This window comes from Entelurus aequoreus, linkage group LG20 (genome assembly GCF_033978785.1).
Source record: "Entelurus aequoreus isolate RoL-2023_Sb linkage group LG20, RoL_Eaeq_v1.1, whole genome shotgun sequence".
Lineage (NCBI taxonomy): Eukaryota > Metazoa > Chordata > Actinopteri > Syngnathiformes > Syngnathidae > Entelurus > Entelurus aequoreus.
In genome coordinates, this window is record NC_084750.1 from 6,556,023 (window position 1) to 6,578,522 (window position 22,500).

The window sequence follows — 22,500 nt, forward strand, 5'->3', positions numbered from 1 at the left end:
GTACTCAAAGCGCTTTGACAGTATTTCCACATTCACCCATTCACACACTGATGGAGGGAGCTGCCATGCAAGGCGCTACCAGCACCCATCAGGAGCAAGGGTGAAGTGTCTTGCCCAAGGACACAACGGACGTGACTAGGATGGTAGAAGGTGGGGATTGAACCCCAGTAACCAGCAACCCTCCGATTGCTGGCACGGCCACTCTACCAACTTCGCCACGCCGTCCCCGATTTGAAATTAAACATGTGGAAATTACGCAATAATGGAACATTTAATAACCTTTTTAAAATTTTAAAGAATCTGTCATCTGCCAGAAAATATACCATGCAAAAGTGTGTTTGGATTTACAGGGTGAAACTACTATAAATAACAAATATTTTACTTGTTTTATTTATAGTAGTATTTATGCATTGTGGGTTATCACTAACAGAGGTTAGGAGCAATTTATAGATAGTTGTAGTGTCACCATATTGATACATAATACATGGATCACTATGGAAGGAAATGAACCTTTGTGCATGGGGCGGAATATTCTTTCTATCAGAACCAAGATAGCTCAGTGGTTAACACTACAATAATTGGATTAATTAATAAACACATTGGAATTGGTTAATAAAACAATCTTGTGTATGTACATACAATCTTGTGTATGTATGTACATACATACGTATGTATGTATGTACGTACACAAGATTGTTTTATTAACCAATTCCAATGTGTTTATTAACTAATCCAATTATTGTTTTTGTTTTTTATTATCCAATGTCAATTATTTATATATATTTATATATTTGTTAGCAATTAGTCAGACCCAGGAGAGCTGATTGGTCAACACTCACTATGGTTAATTATTCATGTTCCTATTCCCACCCATCCCAGCCTCGGAATTATGATGGTACACTTACCAACTTTAGCCGCGGCACACAGGAGGAGCTAACCCCCTAGGTTACCCTTGACTTTTGGACTATAGGTTATTATTATTATTATCCATACTTACCTTTTTAACTATAAGTTAATTAACTAGCTACCACTTAGCGTTACTCTGTGTGGGGGAGGTGAAACACCTCCACATTGTCCGGCGTCCCCACTCCTGCATTCTTTGGCTTGGCAAGCCGGTCGACTTGACTGGGATTGAACCCAGGACCCTTTGATTGGGAGCTAGCTGTTTAACTATTCAGCTATTCTTGGTCTTCTTCGACCAGGATTTTGGGCCCCAATGACATATTTAATTGAGAACCTGTCTCAGTAAACTATGATATAAAACATTAACTCCTCCAGGTGGAACTTTCCGAGTTGCCTCTTGACCTGACTGGGATTTGAACCCAGTCCCCGTTGATTGGGAGCTAGCTGCTTTAACCACTCTGCTATCCTGAGTCTCCTTGAGTGAACCTGTCTCGGTAGACTACAATGGAGGTGAGACAAAACACTGACTCTTTTGGCTGGAACGTTGTAACCTGACCGGGATTCGCACTCACTACCCCTTGGTTAACAGTTATTGGTGTTAACCACTCAGCTATCTTGTGTGTTCTTAAGAACAGACCCCCCGGGCTACCGGTGTAATGGATGTCGAGTGGATCTAGTTACAGTGTGGGAGTCCAGTCCATAGCTCCAGTCCATAGTGGGGCTAGCAGGGCATCATCTTGAACTGTAATCTTTTAATGCTTGACATAGGGAGGCCCGAAAATAATACGTTACAGTAATTGAGACGAGACCTAACGAACGCATGAATAATGATCTCAGCGTAGCTGGTATATGTGTATACACTTATACATACTGTATATACATCCATACATCCATCCATTTTCTACCGCTTGTCCCTTGCGGGGTCGGGGGACTGTATATACATATACATACATATATATATATATATATATATATATATATATATATATATATATATATATATATATATATATATATATATATATATATATATATATATATATATATATATATATATATACATATACACATGTATCAATATATACATATATATATATATACAGTATATATACACATTTATAGACACACACACACACATGTATACACACAATCATATATATATATATATATTTATATATATGTATATACACACACATATATATATATATATACACACACACACATTTATATATATATATATATATATATATATATATATATATATATATATATATATATATATATATATATATATATATATATATATATATATATATATATATAATGATAGTATATTTGGCCAACCTTGGACTCAAATCCTCTCCTGGCCTAAACTTTTTGGGATTAATTATATTAGGACATTGCTTCAGGTTTATCAGGATGGAGGAGACATGAAAAAACTCAGGGTTTAAGAAAACCAGGTAAGATTACCATGGTAACGTGACTCTGAATTTGACTTTCCTCTCTTTCCGAAACTGAAGACCCCTTAATTTCCCTAATTTTAGGCTTTATTTACACACTTGGAGTCTTCACTGGGAATACCCCCTTCCCCCGAACTGTATGTGACACATTGCGTTGTTCCAGGGTGTGGAAAGCAGCGGCGAGGCGATCGTGTCGGAGGCAGAGGCCGAGCTGCAGAGGGAAGTGGAGGAGCTGAAGCTCCGCCTACACATGGCCGCCGAGCACTACAAGGAAAAGTACAGAGAGTGCCAGCGGCTCCGCAGGCAGGTGGCCAAACTGAACACGGGCGAGTCGCAGACGGTGAGTGACTACCACGTGACAACAGGGAAACCAGAAAGACGCAACATACATTTTTTTCTCTGTTGATGCGTGCAGGAGCACAAGAGAAATGCGTCCACGGAGACAGCCTTGGAGTTACTCACCCCAAGTCCAGAATCCCCCACAGGAGGTACACTTGAATTACAACTCATCATAATGAGACTTTATGGATCCCTTTCCAGGGAATTGTAGTATTATAAGACACAAGAAGGCAAAGATATACATACAGTGGTACCTCAACCTAAGAGTGTTTTGAGATAAGAGATGTCCCTCGACTAATTGTTGCGCTCGAAGTTGCAAGCAAAAATATGACTTACAAGCATCTTGCCATTAGTTGGTGTAGCGGATGCTACAGTGAACCCTGTAAGATCTGGGGGCCGTATTTATCAAGCATCTTAGAGTGCCATTTTACACTTAAGTCCTGAGAATTTGCGAAATTGAGTCCTACTCTCAAACTTAAGAATAAAAGCTATTTATCAACTTTCTTAAGTGTAAGAATCACTCCTACGCTCCACGATATTTAAGAGACCTACAGAGGTGTCCTAAGTGGTTTGGAGTTGCCAGCGGGGGATGGCACTGAGGCGAGAGACGTGCGCAAACGTTCAGGGAGCGGAAGGATGTCCTGGCTTTGTTTGATGACGAGCAGCTGATCAAACGGTATCGTTTAGACAGAGCGGGTATTAATTAATGAATTGGAAAGAAAAGGAAACATTTATTTTTGATTCATTGCCAATATTGTTTGTTTGTTTTGTATTATTTTGTAGTTTATTGTCAAAATATACACACCCATTGTCCACTTAAATATTTCTAAGATATTTCTTTATTCTTAGACAAGGGATTCCCTTCCGTGATTGGTCATTTCTAGGGACACAGAAATGACGTCACCTAAAATTCCGTTTACGGCACATAGTAATGTCGTAATTCAGCTCTGAGTGTGACACTTAAGATTCAGTCCTATATTTCGCTGAAAGTGTGAGTAAGACGCTTGATAACTAACTTTTAAGTGCAGCTTTCAGCAAAGAATTTCTTTACTCATAAGTCAACTCTTAGCAGACATCTTAGGAGTAATTCTAAGAAGCTTGATAAATACGGCCCCTGAAAGAATGACTTAGCAGTGCCAGGATGGCCCAGCGGTTAAGACTCTTCATTAGAATTAAACAGTCCTGGGTTCAGTACCGGTTGACAGTATTTTATTCCACTGGTCTATAGTGTAGTTTACCCAGCAACAAGACTCTGATTAGCTTTCTATACAAGCCGGATACAAGCTTTCTCAAGACCCGGGATAGCACAGTGGGTAAGACTGTTGACTTGGAATGAAGGGTGCTGGGTTCAATCCCAGGTAGATTGGTAGCATTTTGTTCCACCTTAAGTCTCTGATTTGATTTTTATATGAGCCGGAAAGAAGGAAATACCAGTGCCAGGATGGCCCAGTGGTTAAGACTCTTGATTTGGATTAAACAGTCCTGGGTTCAATACCAGTCGGGTTGGCAGTATTTTATTCCACTGGTTTATAGTGTAGTTTACCCAGCAACAAGTCTCTGATTAGCTTTCTATACAAGCCGGATACAAGAATATTTCAAGACCCGGGACAGCATAGTGGGTAAGACTGTTGACTTGGAATGAAGGGTGCTGGGTTCAATCCCAGGTAGATTGGTAGCATTTTGTTCCACCTTAAGTCTCTGATTGGCTTTTTTTATGAGCCGGAAAGAAGGAGTTACCAGTGCCAGGATGGCCCAGTGGTTAAGACTCTTGATTAGGATTAAACAGTCCTGAGTTCAATACCAGTCGGGTTGACAGTATTTTATTCCACTGGTTTATAGTGTAGTTTGCCCAGCAACAAGTCTCTGATTAGCTTTCTATACAAGCCGGATACAAGATTTTTCAAGACTTGGGTTAGCACAGTAGGTAAGACTGTTGACTTGGAATGAAGGATGCTGTGTTCAATCCCAGGTAGGTTGGTAGCATTTTGTTCCACCTTAAGTCTCTGATTGGCTTTTTATATGAGCCGGAAAGAAGGAACTACTAGTGCCAGGGTTGCCCAGTGGTTAAGACTCTTGATTAGGATTAAACAGTCCTGGGTTCAAAACCAGTCAAGTTGACAGTATTTTATTCCACTGGTTTATAGTGTAGTTTACCCAGCAACAAGTGTCTGATTAGCTTTCTATACAAGCCGGATACAAGATTTTTCAAGACTTGGGTTAGCACAGTAGGTAAGACTGTTGACTTGGAATGAAGGATGCTGGGTTCAATCCCAGGTAGGTTGGTAGCATTTTGTTCCACCTTAAGTCTCTGATTGGCTTTTTATATGAGCCGGAAAGAAGGAATTACCAGTGCCAGGATTGCCCAGTGGTTAAGACTCTTGATTAGGATTAAACAGTCCTGGGTTCAAAACCAGTCAATTTGACAGTATTTTATTCCACTGGTTTATAGTGTAGTTTACCCAGCAACAAGTCTCTGATTAGCTTTCTGTACAAGCCGGATACAAGAATTCTCAAGACCTGGGATAGCACAGTGGGTAGGACTGTTGACTTGGAATGAAGGGTGCTGGGTTCAATCCCAGGTAGGTTGTTAGCATTTTGTTATACCTTAAGTTTCTGATTAGCTTTTTATATGAGCTGGAAAGAATGCCTTACCAGTGCCAGGATGGCTCAGTGGTTAAGACTCTTCATTAGGATGAAGCAGTCCTGGGTTCAATACCAGTCGGGTTGACAGTATTTTATTCCGCTGGTCTATAGTGTAGTTTACCCAGCAACAAGTCTCTATTACCTTTCTATACAAGCCGGATACAAGATTTCTCAAGACCTGGGATAGCACAGTGGGTAAGACTGGTGACTTGGAATGAAGGGTGCTGGGTTCAATCCCAGGTAGGTTGGTAGCATTTTGTTCCACCTTAAGTTTCTGATTAGCTTTTTATATGAGCCGGAAAGAGTGACTTACCAGTGCCAGGATGGCCCAGTGGTGAAGGCTCTTGATTGGGATTAAACAGTCCTGGGTTCAATACCAGTCGGGTTGACAGTATTTTATTCCACTGGTTTATAGTGTAGTTTACCCAGCAACAAGTCTCTGATTAGCTTTCTATACAAGCCGGATACAAGATTTCTCAAGACCCGGGGTAGCACAGTGGGTAAGACTGTTGATGTGGAATGAATGGTGCTGGGTTCAAATCCAGTAAGTTGACTTGCAACTTATGAAGCTTTGATTGGAGGTGTCAGATGATATATTTCACCTCAACATGTAATGAAAATAAAAAAAACTAACTTATTTAATAATTTTTTTAACTGTTCCAATTAACTTTTTTTTTTTTAATCGTACCCAGGAGAGCTCATTGGTCAACGCTCTCTATTATTATGTTTTACTCCAATTCCCCCCACCTCAGGAATTACACTCACACGCTCACTCATACACACACACACACACACACTCACACACTCTCTCTCACACACACACACAGGTAACCCCTGAGATGTATTCATTGACTATTTGACAATTATTATTATCTTTAGCATTGACTTACTTTTTTAACTCTATGTTAATCAAGCAATGAGCACATAACATTATTCGATTTATGTCGTTTTGACGACATTCAGCCAAATTAATGATTACTTGTCTGGGGTTTGAACCAAGTACCCCTGTATTGGGAGCCCACAGTGTTGACCATTGAGCTATGCTGGGTCCCATCATACACTGATTTTCGCTCATATACAAATGCAATCAGTGGACTATGATAGAGGTGAAACAAAAACCTACATTTTCCTAGTCATGGATTTGAACCCCATACTACTGACTGAGAGGTAGCAGTCTTAACCACCATGCTATCCAGGGCCTTGTTATGAGTCCTTTTTTTTCATATACAAATGCAATCAGTGAACTATTCTAGAGGTAAAAGAAAACAACTAAACTTTCAAATTAACAGATTTGAACACACCCCTACTGACTGAGATGCAGCAGTCTTAACCACTATGGTATCATGGGTCTTGCTGAGTTGGGGAGCCCACAGTGTTGACTAATAAACTATCCAGAATCTTGTTGATTCATGATGTTTGTTTATTTACAAATGCAATCAGTGATATATGATAGAGGTAAAACAAATTCCTCAACTTTAAAAGTCAAGGATTTGAACTCAGTACTACGGACTCCGATGCAGCAGTCTTAACCACTGTTCTATCCTGGGTTTTCTTCACTGATGTAATGGTGAGCTAGTAAACTAGTAACCTACAATTGAGGTGAAACAGATACATAGAACCAACTATTTTTCGCCGGGAGAAGAGGTGACATCCCTGCAGCAAACACCTGTTGAGCGCGTCATTCTCGATGTGGGTGGTGCTTCACTTCAGTGTTCAGGTTTGCAGTTAAGTTGCAGTGATAACATAACATTTACAGTAGATTCTTACTGTGACTGATTTAGTAAGTAAGATGACATAAAAAATCAACAGAAATGAAAGACAGTCGGCAGGATGTCAGAAGGAGACTTTTTTTTAATTGCAAACCGTTGATCCAACATTAAAACTTGTCATGACACTTTCTCAAACCAATCACACATTTCAAAATAGAAGCGCTACGCTTTACATCTGGCAGTGTTTCCCACACATTCATTTATTTGTTGCGGCCCGCCACGAAAGAATTACGTCCGCCACAAATTTAAAAATTTTTTGCCCTGTCCAGCTTCTCAGGCAAATCATATAGTTGATGTAGATGCCCATATAGGCTGTTCAGATTTACTTTACAAAAGAGAAGTATAGGATACTTCTCTTGTTGCCTTATTTGTATTTGACCACGACTGTTTTCTGTTTATTTGTTACTGACTGTGGCAGGACACCTCTGCCTCTGTTTCACTTTATGTTGCTGGTAAATAATATGGTTGTAGTAGTAGGCTAAAGTTAAATTATTTAGTATGCACTAATTAAAGGGGCAGAGCTTTAAGAGACATTTTAGCTTTTATATTTTATAAGATATATTTTTTGTAAGAACCACAATTAATAAATATATATTTCAGTGAATAACTTATTGTTCAAATCTGTATATAAATATGTACATAAAGTGTTGTAATTATATTGTAAAATGGATGGATGGATGGATGGACGTTTAAAACAAAACTGTTATTATTCATTAGTAAGTATACATTTTTTGAGCCTTTTCAGAGAAAATCATATTGTAGTAAATTATGCAAATTACTTGATGATGTCATGGTGACCACGCCCATAGCCACGTCCATAGCCACACCCCCACCGCCACAGGTATCTTGGTAGTTTATGGGAAACACTGTCTGGTTAAACTACATTTAGGGTTTCCCCTTAATGTACGGCTTCCTGTTAGCCACCAAACCAAACAAATCATTACAAGACCAAGGATATCCCAGTGGGTAGGACTCTTGACTTGCATTAAACAGTCCTGGGGCCATATTTATCAAGTGTCTTAGAGTGCCATTTTACACTTAAGTCCTGAGAATTTGCGAAATTTAGTCCTACTCTCAAACTTAAGAATAAAAGCTATTTATCAACTTTCTTAAGTCTAAGAATCACTCCTACGCTCCACGATATTTAAGAGACCTTCAGAGGTGCCCTAAGTGGTTTGGAGTTGCCAGCGGGGGATGGCACTGAGGCGAGAGACGTGCGCGAACGTTCAGGGAGCGGAAGGATGTCCTGGCTTTGTTTGATGACGAGCAGCTGATCAAACGGTATCGTTTAGACAGAGCGGGTATTAATTAATGAATTGGAAAGAAAAGGAAACATTTATTTTTGATTCATTGCCAATATTGTTTGTTTGTTTGTTTTGTATTATTTTGTAGTTTATTGTCAAAATATACACTCCCATTGTCCACTTAAATATTTCCAAGATATTTCTTTATTCTTAGACAAGGGATTCCCTTCCGTGATTGGTCATTTCTATGGACACAGAAATGACGTCACCTAAAATTCCGTTTACGGCACATAGTAATGTCGTAATTCAGCTCTGAGTGTGACACTTAAGATTCAGTCCTATATTTCGCTGAAAGTGTGAGTAAGACGCTTGATAACTAACTTTTAAGTGCAGCTTTCAGCAAAGAATTTCTTTACTCATAAGTCAACTCTTAGCAGACATCTTAGGAGTAATTCTAAGAAGCTTGATAAATACGGCCCCTGAAAGAATGACTTAGCAGTGCCAGGATGGCCCAGTGGTTAAGACTCTTCATTAGAATTAAACAGTCCTGGGTTCAGTACCGGTTGACAGTATTTTATTCCACTGGTCTATAGTGTAGTTTACCCAGCAACAAGTCTCTGATTAGCTTTCTATACAAGCCGGATACAAGTTTTCTCAACACCCAGGATAGCACAGTGGGTAAGACTGTTGACTTGGAATGAAGGGTGCTGTGTTCAATCCCAGGTAGATTGGTAGCATTTTGTTCCACCTTAAGTCTCTGATTTGATTTTTATATGAGCCGGAAAGAAGGAAATACCAGTGCCAGGATGACCCAGTGGTTAAGACTCTTGATTTGGATTAAACAGTCCTGGGTTCAATACCAGTCGGGTTGACAGTATTTTATTCCACTGGTTTATAGTGTAGTTTACCCAGCAACAAGTCTCTGATTAGCTTTCTATACAAGCCGGATACAAGACTATTTCAAGACCCGGGACAGCACAGTGGGTAAGACTGTTGACTTGGAATGAAGGGTGCTGGGTTCAATCCCAGGTAGATTGGTAGCATTTTGTTCCACCTTAAGTCTCTGATTGGCTTTTTTTATGAGCCGGAAAGAAGGAGTTACCAGTGCCAGGATGGACCAGTGGTTAAGACTCTTGATTAGGATTAAACAGTCCTGGGTTCAATACCAGTCGGGTTGACAGTATTTTATTCCACTGGTTTATAGTGTAGTTTACCCAGCAACAAGTCTCTGATTAGCTTTCTATACAAGCCGGATACAAGTTTTCTCAACACCCGGGATAGCACAGTGGGTAAGACTGTTGACTTGGAATGAAGGGTGCTGGGTTAATCCCAGGTACGTTGGTAGCATTTTGTTCCACCTTAAGTCTCTGATTTGATTTTTATATGAGCCGGAAAGAAGGAATTACCAGTGCCAGGATGGCCCAGTGGTTAAGACTCTTGATTAGGATTAAACAGTCCTGAGTTCAATACCAGTCGGGTTGACAGTATTTTATTCCACTGGTTTATAGTGTAGTTTACCCAGCAACAAGTCTCTGATTAGCTTTCTATACAAGCCGGATACAAGAATTCTCAAGACCTGGGATAGCACAGTGGGTAAGGCTGTTGACTTGGAATGAAGGGTGCTGGGTTCAATCCCAGGTAGGTTGTTAGCATTTTGTTCCACCTTAAGTTTCTGATTAGCTTTTTATTTGAGCTGGAAAGAATGCCTTACCAGTGCCAGGATGGCTCAGTGGTTAAGACTCTTCATTAGGATTAAGCAGTCCTGGGTTCAATACCAGTCGGGTTGACAGTATTTTATTCCGCTGGTCTATAGTGTAGTGTACCCAGCAACAAGTCTCTATTACCTTTCTATACAAGCCGGATACAAGATTTCTCAAGACCGGGGATAGCACAGTGGGTAAGACTGGTGACTTGGAATGAAGGGTGCTGGGTTCAATCCCGGGTAGGTTGGTAGCATTTTGTTCCACTTTGAGTTTCTGATTAGCTTTTTATATGAGCCGGAAACAGTGACTTACCAGTGCCAGGATGGCCCAGTGGTTAAGACTCTTGATTGGGATTAAATAGTCCTGGGTTCAATACCAGTCGGGTTGACAATATTTTATTCCACTGCTTTATAGTGTAGTTTACCCAGCAACAAGTCTCTGATTAGCTTTCTATACAAGCCGGATACAAGATTTCTCAAGACCCGGGGTAGCACAGTGGGTAAGACTGGTGACTTGGAATGAAGGGTGCTGGGTTCAATCCCGGGTAGGTTGGTAGCATTTTGTTCCACCTTGAGTTTCTGATTAGCTTTTTATATGAGCCGGAAACAGTGACTTACCAGTGCCAGGATGGCCCAGTGGTTAAGACTCTTGATTGGGATTAAATAGTCCTGGGTTCAATACCAGTCGGGTTGACAATATTTTATTCCACTGCTTTATAGTGTAGTTTACCCAGCAACAAGTCTCTGATTAGCTTTCTATACAAGCCGGATACAAGATTTCTCAAGACCCGGGGTAGCACAGTGGGTAAGACTGTTGATGTGGAATGAATGGTGCTGGGTTCAAATCCAGTAAGTTGACTTGCAACTTATGAAGCTTTGATTGGAGGTGTCAGATGATATATTTCACCTCAACATGTAATGAAAATAAAAAAAATTAACTTATTTAATTATTTTTTTAACTGTTCCAATTAACTTTTTTTTTTTTTAATCGTACCCAGGAGAGCTCATTGGTCAACGCTCTCTATTATTATGTTTTACTCCAATTCCCCCCACCTCAGGAATTACACTCACACGCTCACTCGCACACACTCATACACACACACACACTCTCTCTCTCACACACACACAGGTAACCCCTGAGGTGTATTCATTGACTATTTGACAATTATTATTATCTTTAGCATTGACTTACTTTTTTAACTCTATGTTAATCAAGCAATGAGCACATAACATTATTCGATTTATGTCGTTTTGACGACATTCAGCCAAATTAATGATTACTTGTCTGGGGTTTGAACCAAGTAACCCTGTATTGGGAGCCCACAGTGTTGACCATTGAGCTATGCTGGGTCCCATCATACGCTGATTTTCGCTCATATACAAATGCAATCAGTGGACTATGATAGAGGTGAAACAAAAACCTACATTTTCCTAGTCATGGATTTGAACCCCATACTACTGACTGAGAGGTAGCAGTCTCAACCACCATGCCATCCAGGGTCTTGTTATGAGTCCTTTTTTTTCATATACAAATGCAATCAGTGAACTATTCTAGAGGTAAAAGAAAACAACTAAACTTTCAAAGTAACAGATTTGAACCCACCCCTACTGACTGAGATGCAGCAGTCTTAACCACTATGGTATCATGGGTCTTGCTGAGTCGGCGAGCCCACAGTGTTGACTAATAAACTATCCAGAATCTTGTTTATTCATGATGTTTGTTTATTTACAAATGCAATCAGTGATATATGATAGAGGTAAAACAAATTCCTCAACTTTAAAAGTCAAGGATTTGAACTCAGTACTACTGACTCCGATGCAGCAGTCTTAACCACTGTTCTATCCTGGGTTTTCTTCACTGATGTAATGGTGAGCTAGTAAACTAGTCACCTACAATTGAGGTGAAACAGATACATAGAACCAACTATTTTTCGCCGGGAGAAGAGGTGACATCCCTGCAGCAAACACCTGTTGAGCGCGTCATTCTCGATGTGGGTGGTGCTTCACTTCAGTGTTCAGGTTTGCAGGTAAGTTGCAGTGATAACATAACATTTACAGTAGATTCTTACTGTGACTGATTTAGTAAGTAAGATGACATAAAAAATCAACAGAAATGAAAGACAGTCGGCAGGATGTCAGAAGGAGACTTTTTTTTTATTGCAAACCGTTGATCCAACATTAAAACTTGTCATGACACTTTCTCAAACCAATCACACATTTCAAAATAGAAGCGCTACGCTTTACATCTGGCAGTGTTTCCCACACATTCATTTATTTGTTGCGGCCCGCCACGAAAGAATTACGTCCGCCACAAATTTAAAATTTTTTTGCCCTGTCCAGCTTCTCAGGCAAATCATATAGTTGATGTAGATGCCCATATAGGCTGTTCAGATTTACTTTACAAAAGAGAAGTATAGGATGCTTCTCTTGTTGCCTTATTTGTATTTGACCACGACTGTTTTCTGTTTATTTGTTACTGACTGTGGCAGGACACCTCTGCCTCTGTTTCACTTTATGTTGCTGGTAAATAATATGGTTGTAGTAGTAGGCTAAAGTTAAATTATTTAGTATGCACTAATTAAAGGGGCAGAGCTTTAAGAGACATTTTAGCTTTTATATTTTATAAGATATATTTTTTGTAAGAACCACAATTAATAAATATATTTCAGTGAATAACTTATTGTTCAAATCTGTATATAAATATGTACATAAAGTGTTGTAATTATATTGTAAAATGGATGGATGGATGGATGGACGTTTAAAACAAAACTGTTATTATTCATTAGTAAGTATACATTTTTTGAGCCTTTTTAGAGAAAATCATATTGTAGTAAATTATGCAAATTACTTGATGATGTCATGGTGACCACGCCCATAGCCACGTCCATAGCCACACCCCCACCGCCACAGGTATCTTGGCAGTTTATGGGAAACACTGTCTGGTTAAACTACATTTAGGGTTTCCCCTTAATGTACGGCTTCCTGTTAGCCACCAAACCAAACAAATCATTACAAGACCAAGGATATCCCAGTGGGTAGGACTCTTGACTTGCATTAAACAGTCCTGGGGCCATATTTATCAAGTGTCTTAGAGTGCCATTTTATACTTAAGTCCTGAGAATTTGCGAAATTTAGTCCTACTCTCAAACTTAAGAATAAAAGCTATTTATCGACTTTCTTAAGTCTAAGAATCACTCCTACGCTCCACGATATTTAAGAGACCTTCAGAGGTGCCCTAAGTGGTTTGGAGTTGCCAGCGGGGGATGGCACTGAGGCGAGAGACGTGCGCGAACGTTCAGGGAGCGGAAGGATGTCCTGGCTTTGTTTGATGACGAGCAGCTGATCAAACGGTATCGTTTAGACAGAGCGGGTATTAATTAATGAATTGGAAAGAAAAGGAAACATTTATTTTTGATTCATTGCCAATATTGTTTGTTTGTTTTGTATTATTTTGTAGTTTATTGTCAAAATATACACTCCCATTGTCCACTTAAATATTTCTAAGATATTTCTTTATTCTTAGACAAGGGATTCCCTTCCGTGATTGGTCATTTCTATGGACACAGAAATGACGTCACCTAAAATTCCGTTTACGGCACATAGTAATGTCGTAATTCAGCTCTGAGTGTGACACTTAAGATTCAGTCCTATACTTCGCTGAAAGTGTGAGTAAGACGCTTGATAACTAACTTTTAAGTGCAGCTTTCAGCAAAGAATTTCTTTACTCATAAGTCAACTCTTAGCAGACATCTTAGGAGTAATTCTACGAAGCTTGATAAATACGGCCCCTGGTCTCACTCACTACCATTAGCTTATAGCTAGAGATCAACATAACTTTGCTTTCCAACCATGGGAAGGAAGAAAGTGCGTGTCAAGGACAGTGCTGAGAAGAGGAAGTGGATGAAATTCAAAGAATTAAATAAAAAAATCATTACAAAATCAACACAAGAGTGTGTAGCAAGCTAACTTGGAGAAGCGACTTGCGAGTCTAACACCATCCATAATGTTAAAATAATATTTAAATGGCAGACATTTATCCATGAAAATAAGGTGTGTTTGACGGAGAAGCAGCTCAAAAAATTCCACACTCCAAGGTAATTGCTGTATGTTATTATTACATTACTTCATAAAACTACTTGTTTGTACTACATTCTTTTATATTGTTTTTATACAATATTTCTTATCTATAAGTTTGTTTGTCTTTTTAAAAGGCATGTTAAACGTGCTGTGATTAGTGTGTGTGACTGTGCTGTAAATAAATTGGTTTCAGTTCATTTACATCAGGAGAAGTTGATTTGAGATACAAGTGTTTTGACTTAAGAACTCTGTCACAGAACCAATTAAGTTCATATGTTGAGGTGCTACTGCAGGGGTGTCCAAACTTTTTTGCCTGAGGTTCGCTAACTGAAAAATAAAAGTGCGCATTCATTTAAAAAAACCAATACAATATTTATTGTAACAATCAGGGCTCCCCTAAATTTTGGTGAACGTTGAAGGTCCCTGGGACCCAAAAGCGTCTCAGTCACTAAAGTGTTAAAAACAAACCACATATAATTGTTTTTACTTTAAATGCTAAATATCTATAAATCAACTTCAGATCTATCCATTGACAAAGTTTTCATTTTTAAAAATGTTTTATGCCCTTTTTGTGAAACAAAACCCTGTTTTAAATCACAAAAACACAAAATATGCACTATTTACTCCCAAAAGATATTTAAAGTGTAAAATTTGATGTGAAGTAATTGGAGCCTCAAATAGGTAAATAATGTATTGCTTTGAATTTAATTAAATTTAACATTGCTTTTAATTCATCATGTTTTTGAACAATGACAATTAAAAAAAAGTCTGACAAAAATGTTTTTGGGATCCAAAAGGCTCCCACTCATAGAAGTGTTAAAAAAAAGTCATATATCCATCCATCCATCCATTTTCTACCGCTTATTCCCTTCGGGGTCGCAGGGGGCGCTGGAGCCTATCTCAGCTACAATCGGGCGGAAGGCGGGGTACACCCTGGACAAGTCGCCACCTCATCGCAGGGCCAACACAGATAGACAAACAACATTCACACTCACATTCACACACTAGGGCCAATTTAGTGTTGCCAATCAACCTATCAATATATATTATTTTTACCTTTCACCGCTTAAAGCTGTAGAGCAAGTTCAGATCTATCCGTTGATTCTAAGTTCTTATTATTTTTCCAGCAATGCCAGTTTTAAAGTTAAAAACAGCCTGCATGGCAGCTTTGTGTTATTCATGTCAAAATTGCAACATTTTCTTGTTAAATTGCACGTTTGCTTTTTTATTCCACTTTTTGTGTGGTTTTTTTGAGTAACATGTTTGCTCTTTTATTCCACTTTTTGTGTGTTTTTTTTAATAAGTATCTTTAGAATGTGCCACGGGCTGCACTTTGGACACCCCTGTACTGCTGTATATAGAAAAATTCAATGTATAAGACACAAACAAAATACAAACCCCGTTTCCATATGAGTTGGGAAGTTGTGTTAGATGTAAATATAAACGGAATACAATGATTTGCAAATCATTTTCAACCCATATTCAGTTGAATATGCTACAAAGACAACATATCTGATGTTCAAACTGATAAACCTAATTTTTTTTGCAAATAATCATTAACTTTAGAATTTGATGCCAGCAACACGTGACAAAGAAGTTGGGAAAGGCGGCAATAAATACTAAAAAAGTTGAGGAATGCTCATCAAACACTTATTTGGAACATTCCACAGGTGAACAGGCAAATTGGGAACAGGTGGGTGCCATGATTGGGTATAAAAGTAGATTCCATGAAATGCTCAGTCATTCACAAACAAGGATGGGGCGAGGGTCACCACTTTGTCAACAAATGCGTGAGCAAATTGTTGAACAGTTTAAGAAAAACCTTTCTCAACCAGCAATTGCAAGGAATTTAGGGATTTCACCATCTACGGTCCGTAATATCATCAAAGGTTCAGAGAATCTGGAGAAATCACTGCACGTAAGCAGCTAAGCCCGTGACCTTCGATCCCTCAGGTTGTACTGCACCAACAAGCGACATCAGTGTGTAAAGGATATCACCACATGGGCTCAGGAACACTTCAGAAACCCACTGTCAGTAACTACAGTTGGTCGCTACATAATGATAAATGGGTTTTAACTTGCACTTACAGATGTAAGTGCAAGTTAAAACTCTCCTATGCAAGGCGAAAACCGTTTATCAACAACACCCAGAAACACCGTTGGCTTCCCTGGGCCTGAGCTCATCTAAGATGGACTGATACAAAGTGGAAAAGTGTTCTGTGGTCTGACGAGTTCGCATTTCAAATTGTTTTTGGAAACTGTGGACGTCGTGTCCTCCGGACCAAAGAGGAAAAGAACCATCCGGATTGTTATAGGCGCAAAGTTGAAAAGCCAGCATGTGTGATGGTATGGGGGTGTATTAGTGCCTAAGACATGGGTAACTTACACATCTGTGAAGGCGTCATTAATGTTGAAAGGTACATACAGGTTTTGGAGCAACATATGTTGCCATCCAAGCAACGTTACCATGTACGCCCCTGCTTATTTCAGCAAGACAATGCCAAGCCACGTGTTACATCAACGTGGCTTCATAGTAAAAGAGTGCGGGTACTAGACTGGCCTGCTTGTAGTCCAGACCTGTCTCCCATTGAAAATGTGTGGCGCTTTATGAAGCCTAAAATACCACAACGGAGACCCCCGGACTGTTGAACAACTTAAGCTGTACATCAAGCAAGAATGGGAAAGAATTCCACCTGAGAAGCTTAAAAAATGTGTCTCCTCAGTTCCCAAACGTTTACTGAGTGTTGTTAAAAGGAAAGGCCATGTAACACAGTGGTGAACATGCCCTTTCCAAACTACTTTGGCACGTGTTGCAGACATGAAATTCTAAGTTAATTATTATTTGCAACAAAAAAAAAAGTTTATGAGTTTGAACATCAAATATCTTGTCTTTGTAGTGCATTCAACTGAATATGGGTTGAAAAGGATTTGCAAATCATTGTAGTCCGTTTATATTTACATCTAACACAATTTCCCAACTCATATGGAAATGGGGTTTGTATTTACCCATCACATTAAATTAACTCGTATTCATTAAAAAATGAAATCAAAAAGGTATTATGTGCGTGTTTTTGCAGGAAGTATTGCCGCAGCCGGGACAATCAGCGCCGAGCCTGAGAGCCGTGAATGTACGCAAAGCAGCGCAGAGGAGAAGAAGAGCGAGCGAGACGTGAACCAGGAAGAGGAGAGCAAAGAACGCGACGATACGCGTGAGGACAGCTTAAGGATGACGAGCTGGGTGGAGGTGGAGGGCGAGCGACAGCCCCAAGAGGAGGAGGAGGAGGAGGAGGCGGAGACGTCAGAGAGGGAGCAGACCCACTCGGTGGAGGAGGAGCTGGCGCTGATGGAGGAGAAGTGGAAAGAGCAATGCGCCATCAATGAGACTCTCAAACAGCGTCTGGCCAATGAGGAGGAGCGATTTCGAGTGAGACTCCCACTGAATTATTATACTCTTGTTGGCCACAATATTAGGTATAGCGCCATCTTGTTTTAGCTGAATGAAGTTAGCGAGCATGGAATAACTCTTTTGCGCTGGAGCTGGCAGGGTTAAATGAGCGAACTTTGAACCCATCAACAACTTGGAAGCGAGTGCGTTTTTGTCGGCGTCTTTGATGGGCCCTCCTGTCTGAGTGGAGGGCCCATGTCCTGTGCGGCTCCTAATGGCCCCCAGGGGGGAGAGCGCTGCAGCCCTTCCATGCTTTACGACTGTTTACATCCCGAGACAGACAAACAGACCGTCGCTACTCCCCACCTGAACTTCACCCTCTAATGCTGCGCCATAAATCCCTCAGAGGGGAGCGAGAGCACCAAAGGAGATAAAAGAGAATTTGGGGGGGGGGACGCAAAAGAAAAGCACAATTTAAAGAGTCAGGAAAGTGGGCGCTCAGACAGACATGAAGCAGAGCGAGAAGCCGAGGGGATTTGGAATCTTTGTAATGGGATGAAACGAGAGAGGAGCAGACATGCACTCTCCCCGCTGGCTCTCTCTGATTTACTGCCATCCTGTCCCTCGCCGGCCGCGGCACCAGATCAATAACAGATCAACAATTAAATGCCTCTTATCTGGGATTGTTTGCTTTTAGGTTCCTTGAAGCTGACCTAAAACTCTCTGGAGCGAAACGGACTTTCAGATGGTTATTGACGTGCTCTCCTGTGTGTCTAGGTGCAGATGGCAGAGCGGACAAGTGAGGTGATGGAGCTCAAACGTGACCTGGCCCGGGCTTTGAAAGACAAGGAGTGGCTGCAGGAGGTAAAGTCCAAATATCCAACCACTCCTCCTCCTATTAGACCAGGGGTGTTGAAAACTACAGCTCGCCGGCAAGTTCAGGTTTGACCCGCGAGATGTCACAACTTTAGTAAAGGATCTGGCTCGCAAGATGCCTTCAACTTCATTTCAAATGTCTGACAGCTTAGGTGCTGCCATTTTGTGGACATCATGAAAAATCCGGGTTAATGACCATGAATTGCACATTGAATGTGTACCCAGCGCAGCATTTTTAAATATGACCCAATACAAACAACCTTTCCCACTCATGCCGCAAATATATTACACAAAAAATCAACACACATGGTCACACATAACCAGTGTTGGGTTAGTCACTGAAAACCAGTAACTAGTTACAGTTACTAGTTACTTTATTTCAAAAGTAACTCAGTTACTTACACCAAAAAGTAATGCGTTACTGTGAAATGTAACTATTTAGTTACTTTTTTTCTTCTTTTTTTTAAAAAAAGCTCCCATTAATGCCCTTTTAGCCTTCATTTCAGTACTGTTATTGCACTGGAGAATATTGTTGATCAACTTGACATGCATTTGCATCACTGAACTCTGCTAAGCAATGTGCTCTACATACAACACACAAAGACAAAGATATGTTTCAAAGGGCCAATTTATTTCAGGCCAGAACAAATTGACAAAACTATTTTAAATAGCTGCAACATAATATACATAAGTAACAAACAGCATAATAACAACATAGCTGTAAACCAAGGAAGTACTTTAACTTTAACTTTACATACCAAAGCCTAACCAGGCGTTTTTTCTCTCAAGGAATTCTGAAATAAAATCATGTCTGAAGCCCAGAACACTCTACACATTTCCCCAGTTTTAGTTTAGAGATAAGGAAAGATTGGCCTGGCCCACTAGCATCCCTCTTTATGTTTGTGAACTTTACAGTCTATACATTTAGAGTGATGTGATAATCAAACACTCCAGAAGTCTAGAAATAAAGAGTATGTAAGAGAATTGACAGAGTGTGTGTACTATAATTCATAATAACATTGATTTTGATTCAATATTATGTTTTGAGCAATGACAGTTTGAAAGAAAAAAAAACAGCTTTGTTTTATTAGTCAACATTGAAATTTTTTCTAAATTACATTTCACCTTTAAGCTTTTTTATTTCAATTTTGTTATGTTTTTGTTTATTTTAATAGTATTATTAGAATGTGCTGTGGGCCTTTAAAACATTAGCTGTGGGCCGCAAATGGCCTCCGGTGCACACTTTTGACACCCCTGCTATAGATAATAAAAAATGTAATCTGATAAATCTATCGATAAAAAGCTGAGCCTGGCGACGCATGCGTGTTAACAACTCTCTCGCTCTCTCTGTCTCCGCCCCTCCCTCACCAATGCTGCTGCGCGCACCCCTCCCCTCCCTCCCTCCCCACACTCAGACACACACACACAGCGCGCCTCCTCCATGTGACACAAGAGATTCAGAAGCACGACACCGTTGCGCTGCAATAAAACACACTCAGATCTTCTGTTTCTAGCCAATACTACATGAAAAATAACGTAAAATAACGCAGTAACGCATCATGTAGTAACGGTAACTGAGTTACTGAATATAAAAAATAACACGTTAGATTACTAGTTACCGCCGAAACTAACGGCGTTACTTTGTAACGCGTTAGTCCCAACACTGCACATAACACAACCTGCTCCTGAACTTTGTGGATTTTCTTTAAAAAAAAAGTCCAATCGCATCACATAATTTAAAATGTCACCTATTTAAATCCCCTGCAATGATGGGAAACATTCAAAACACTCTCTCCACACTTCTCCATGTTTGACGCATTTTAGCTACTTGGTATTTGTGAGATAGGCTCCAACACCCCCCGCAACCCCAAAAGGGACAAGCGGTAGAAAATGGATGAATGGATGGTATTTCTGGTTGAGAAACTTAAAGGAGGTCATCACGGAAGTAAACAAGATAGGAGTCAAACTTTCACATAATCATAATATCCAATTATATTCATTGTATATACAATATATGAATACATGTATATTAGGGCTATCGATGTTAACAACGCATGTGATTAATAAAAAAAAAAATGGTACCGGTACCAAAATATTGGTATCACTTTAGATAAAATTGAGGTACTGTATTTTTCGGAGTATAAGTCGCTCCGGAGTATAAGTTGCACCGGCCGAAAATGCATAATAAAGAAGGAAAAAAACATATATAAGTCGCACTAGAGTATAAGTCACATTTTTTGGGGAAATTTATTTGATAAAAGCCAACACTAAGAATAGACATTTGAAAGGCAATTTCAAATAAATAAAGAATAGTGAACAACAGGCTGAATAAGTGTACGTTATATGAGGCATAAATAACCAACTGAGAACGTGCCTGGTATGTTAACGTAACATATTATGCTGACCCACCAACCGGAGAGTGTTGTGGTTAAGGGTCGAAACACTCGGTGAACGTTGGGGACCACCTGATGACCTCTTGTCCAGGCCAAAGCTTTATCCATTAGAAATGGATTAAAATAGCATCTTTGATGTATTTGCAAACTGAACTCCCTGGGCAACCAGTGACTTCCAGGAAAGTCTGGATGACAACCGAGAAAGGTCGGTGACGCTGGAGAGACAGCTGACCTCCAGGAAAGACTGGCGGGGTAACAGGGGCCAGCAACCCCTGTTGCAGCACTCGCAAGAGGGCACCAAGCAAGCTACAGAACGTACAAATGAGCAATACCCCCAGAGTCTCCCGAGAGGGGGGGAGGATGAGAGACTCGCTAGGACAGATTTAACGGCAACGACAAGGACAGTGACACAGACACAGAGAAGGCTCAAACAAACCACCTTGACTGGGGAGGCATGGGAAGTGAAATGCAATTGCGGAAAGATCTGCAAAGGTGCAAGAGGGCTCAAAATACACCAGAGCAAGGCCAAGGACAAGGCCAAGTGTGGACAGGGACGAACGCATGCACACCGCTCAGACGAACAGTCTGGTGAGACGCAGGAGAACCCTAGGCAGGAAGCAAACCACAGTCCTAGAGATCTCTCAGTGCCTGCAATCCCCCAAAACCACACAAGGACAACCTCAAATGCCATCCCAGAAAGCCCATCCCAGCCAACGAAGGAAAGAATCAAGTGGCCTAAGATGAGTGAGACCAAGGAGTGGTCCATGCTCGATGAAGATCTGGACAGGGTGCTTGAAATGGTTCAAGCAGGTTCAGTAGAAAGGAAGGTGGATTCACTCACAGCCATCACCTACAACTTGGCAAAAGAACGGTTTGGAACAGTGCCAAGGAGAGAGAACACAGCCAGACCAGGAAAGCAGGAAAACAGAAGAGAAAGAAAGATCAAACAACTTCGGAAGGAGATTAAAACCCTGAAAAAGCAATTCAAATTGGCAAGCACAGAAGAAAAGGAAGGATTAAAAGAACTGACAGCGAGCCTCCGCGAGCAGCTCATCAGGCTGAGAAGAGCCGAAGGGCAAAGGCAAAGGCGGAAAAGGCAGGAAGCTGCACGAGCCCAGTTCATAAAAGACCCCTATCGCTTCACTAAGTCACTTTTGGGAGAGGCGAGGTCAGGGACTCTAACAAGTTCTAAGGAGGAGGTGGAAGAGTTGGTTGAAGAGACATTCAGTGACCCTTCAAGAAACGATGCCCTACCAGAAAATCACGGGCTTGGTACCATCAGTCCACCAACATCCTCCCTCAGCACAGAATATCCATCATGGAGAGAGGTTCAAGAGGTTGTAAAGCACGCGAGATCAGCTTCTGCCCCAGGTCCCAGCGGTATACCTTACAAAGTGTACAAGAAATGCCCTAAGCTCCTACACAGGCTGTGGAAGCTTATGCGGGTGATATGGGACAAAGGAACCATACCAACAAGCTGGAGAAGGGCAGAAGGGTGCTTTGTGCCGAAAGAACGGGGATCCACAAAGATCAGCCAGTTCCGAACCATTTCCTTGCTCAGTGTGGAGGGGAAAATCTTCTTTTCAGTGCTGGCCAAAAGAATGAGCTCCTATATGACCCGGAATGGATATATTGACACCTCTATCCAGAAGGGCGGTATCGAAGGGTTCTCCGGGTGCCTGGAGCATACAGGGGTCCTCAGCCAACTT

The 22,500-nt window shown here is 40.5% G+C and overlaps 1 protein-coding gene across 4 annotated transcripts in view; it reads left to right on the top strand.

Annotated features, from left to right (window-relative positions):
* The window catches only part of LOC133635881 (tax1-binding protein 1 homolog A-like), a 68,980-nt gene that overhangs the window by 35,480 nt on the left and 11,000 nt on the right, over window positions 1-22,500 (top strand). For all 4 annotated transcript variants that reach the window (XM_062029298.1, XM_062029299.1, XM_062029297.1 and 1 more), the window contains exons 10-13: window positions 2,527-2,703; window positions 2,779-2,851; window positions 17,215-17,561; window positions 18,300-18,386. In XM_062029298.1, coding sequence (XP_061885282.1) covers window positions 2,527-2,703; window positions 2,779-2,851; window positions 17,215-17,561; window positions 18,300-18,386 — 684 coding nt within the window. The remainder of the gene's footprint in view (window positions 1-2,526; window positions 2,704-2,778; window positions 2,852-17,214; window positions 17,562-18,299; window positions 18,387-22,500) is intronic.